The 2490-nt window shown below is 49.8% G+C and overlaps 1 protein-coding gene across 1 annotated transcript; it reads right to left on the reverse strand.

Annotated features, from left to right (window-relative positions):
- Positions 1-608: 608 nt before the first annotated feature.
- Positions 609-1742, reverse strand: lrrc10b (leucine rich repeat containing 10B). The gene has a single exon (XM_086109552.1). The coding sequence runs from the start codon at positions 1740-1742 to the stop codon at positions 609-611; it is 1134 nt and encodes a 377-aa protein (XP_085965678.1).
- Positions 1743-2490: the final 748 nt, after the last annotated feature.

Raw genomic sequence — 2490 nt, forward strand, 5'->3', positions numbered from 1 at the left:
AGAAATGCCGTTAATTCATTCCAGACTCCCCACAAATGTTATATTTGTTCTTTTGTTTTGTTTGTTTGTTTTGCAGAGGATAAAGAATAGTTACCGAGCCCACTAAGTTTACAATATTACTGGATTTCAGGGTATTTCGGGTGTCCCTTTTTCTATGGTTTAGTGTTTGAGGTGTAAAAGCTGTGCCTTTGCAAGTATCAAATAATATTTGACTACATTTCCAAACCAAGGAGCAAATACTAAACAATTCATTTCACACAATCGGAAAATTCTGCGCGATTACAAATCATTGCATCATTCAATATATTATCAACCTGAGTAACAAGGCATATTACAAAAGTTACAGTGATACCATTTTCTCTTTGTTTGCAGCTGAGAACAACTGGTGGGCTTCCTGTATTAAAAATGATTGACAGTGACTTCCTCAGGTGGGTGACAGTTTAATAATATCAAACACACACACACACACACACACAGTTCTGGTCTGCTTCACAGTAGCCTGAGATGAAACTCCTTCTTTTATATTCACAGTTCGGGACAATGTCAAACAAAGCAACCTTGCTGTCCACCTGCTCGCAGATTCTCTCAGTCTGGATGGAGGTTTGAGTTCAGGTCTCCGCCTTCGTCTCCATGTCCTCCTCATACTCATAATCTACGTAAGCCCTATCATACTCCAGCTCCTCTTCCTCATACTCCAAGCCCTCACGCTCATAGATCGGCTCCTGCGTCTCATACTCAAAGGCCTCCTCGTCATACTGCAGCTCGCCGCCGTCGTACTCCAGGACCGGAGTGCCGGTCTCCGCTTCGTCCTCCTCAACGGCGGCTCGTTTGGAGCTGCTATTCTTCAAAATGCCGTGAATGATGGGCTCCTCTCCCGCCAGAGCAGCCTCCTCTTGCTCCTTGTGCCTCCGGTCCTTCCTGGCCTCACGCTCCTCCAAGAACTCTGCAGCGCCCTCCCCGACCACTAATACCCCTTCGCCCACTTTCGGAGGCTCCTTGACCGGGTTGTGGTCATAGGAGAAAAGGCGAAGGGATCGGAGGCGCTTCAGGCTGGGGAACTCGGATATCTTGTTGCGGTCCAGGTCCAGGATCTCCAAGCCCTCCATGCTTAGGAGGACTTTAGGGAAGGTCTGGAAGCGATTCCCATAGAGCCACAGCCCCCTCAAAGTCTCCATGCGACACAGGTCAGGAGGCAAATTCTTGAGGCGGTTGTCACCGATCTGCAGGGATTTGAGTTTGGGAAGTTCGTACAGCTCTTTGGGAAACCACTGGAAGTAGTTGCTCTCCAGCCACAGGCAGCGGAGACTCTGCAGGTTTTTCACCTCAGGCGGGAGCGTCATGAGGCGGTTGCTGCCCAGGTAGAGGCGGCTGAGGTTAGCCAGCTGGCAAATGGCGAGAGGAACATCCTCCATCTTGTTGAAGTCCAGGGCGAGAATCCGCAGACCTTGCAGCTGGGCGATGCTGTCGGGAAGCGCGCGCAGGCGATTTCCACAAACGTAGAGCTTCTCCACATGCATCAGTGCGCAAACACGAGCAGGTAAACGCTTAAATTTCCGGTAGCTCAGGTCCAACACTGGATCTCCACTCTCCAGCAACTCATCCACCCCCAGTGGAAGCTCTTCCTCGACTTCCTCCTCTTTTTTCTTCTTCTTCCGCACTATTACCACCTCTTCACCATCTTTCTCCTCCTCTTCTTCGTCCTCCCCCTCGTCTCCCTCGCCCTTGCCGGAGGAGTTGCCCATTCTGTGGCCTCCCGACTCTGTGCTTGAGTCACAACAGTGTCATGTGATGTGATGACAGACAAACTTAGTCGCCGCTTTTGTTTGGAGCTTGCAAAAAAAGCATCACGGCTCCGGCCAATTAACTGTCGCCGTCCCATGCTCGGTTAGGCATCTCTTTGTGCCTTCCGCTTGCACAATGCGGAGTAATAAAAATAGAAATAGTAGGAAGAATAGTGGTAGTAGTAGTAGTAGAAGTGCAGGTAGTCAAGTTCTAATATATAAATCTCAATTTTGAGTTGACTCTTGGTCAGTCTTACCCTTCTCTTTTTCAGTCACCTTTGACACCTTTTAAATCACATGATCCACACTCCCTCTTCAGACAGGTTCAAAAGCATCACCTGACACTCTCCCCAACTGTCCAGCTTCGGGCTGCGCACTGCCGAATGAGCCCACTGAGTGCTCAGCTCGGTGACCCGGCCGGCGTCAAAGAAAAAGACTTAAAGGAGGTTACTGCAGCTACTCCCCATTAGAACTGCTGGTTGAAGTCCATCCAAAGGTCGGATCCACAACGGAGCAAGTAAATTGCACATTTCAGCAACACTGCAAAGCCTCGTCCTGATGTTGTCCGCGTGTTGCCATCAGTGATGTGGTTCACATTCAACTGCTACTCCCCCCCCCCCCCCCCACCCCACTTTCCTTCCTTCCCTCTCCTTCACTATGTAACCGGAACGGCCAGGGCATCAAATCACATTGTCGAGTGCGTGAGTAT

Source organism: Hippocampus guttulatus, chromosome 4 (genome assembly GCF_054856545.1).
Source record: "Hippocampus guttulatus isolate MCC_2025c chromosome 4, RoL_Hgut_1.0, whole genome shotgun sequence".
Lineage (NCBI taxonomy): Eukaryota > Metazoa > Chordata > Actinopteri > Syngnathiformes > Syngnathidae > Hippocampus > Hippocampus guttulatus.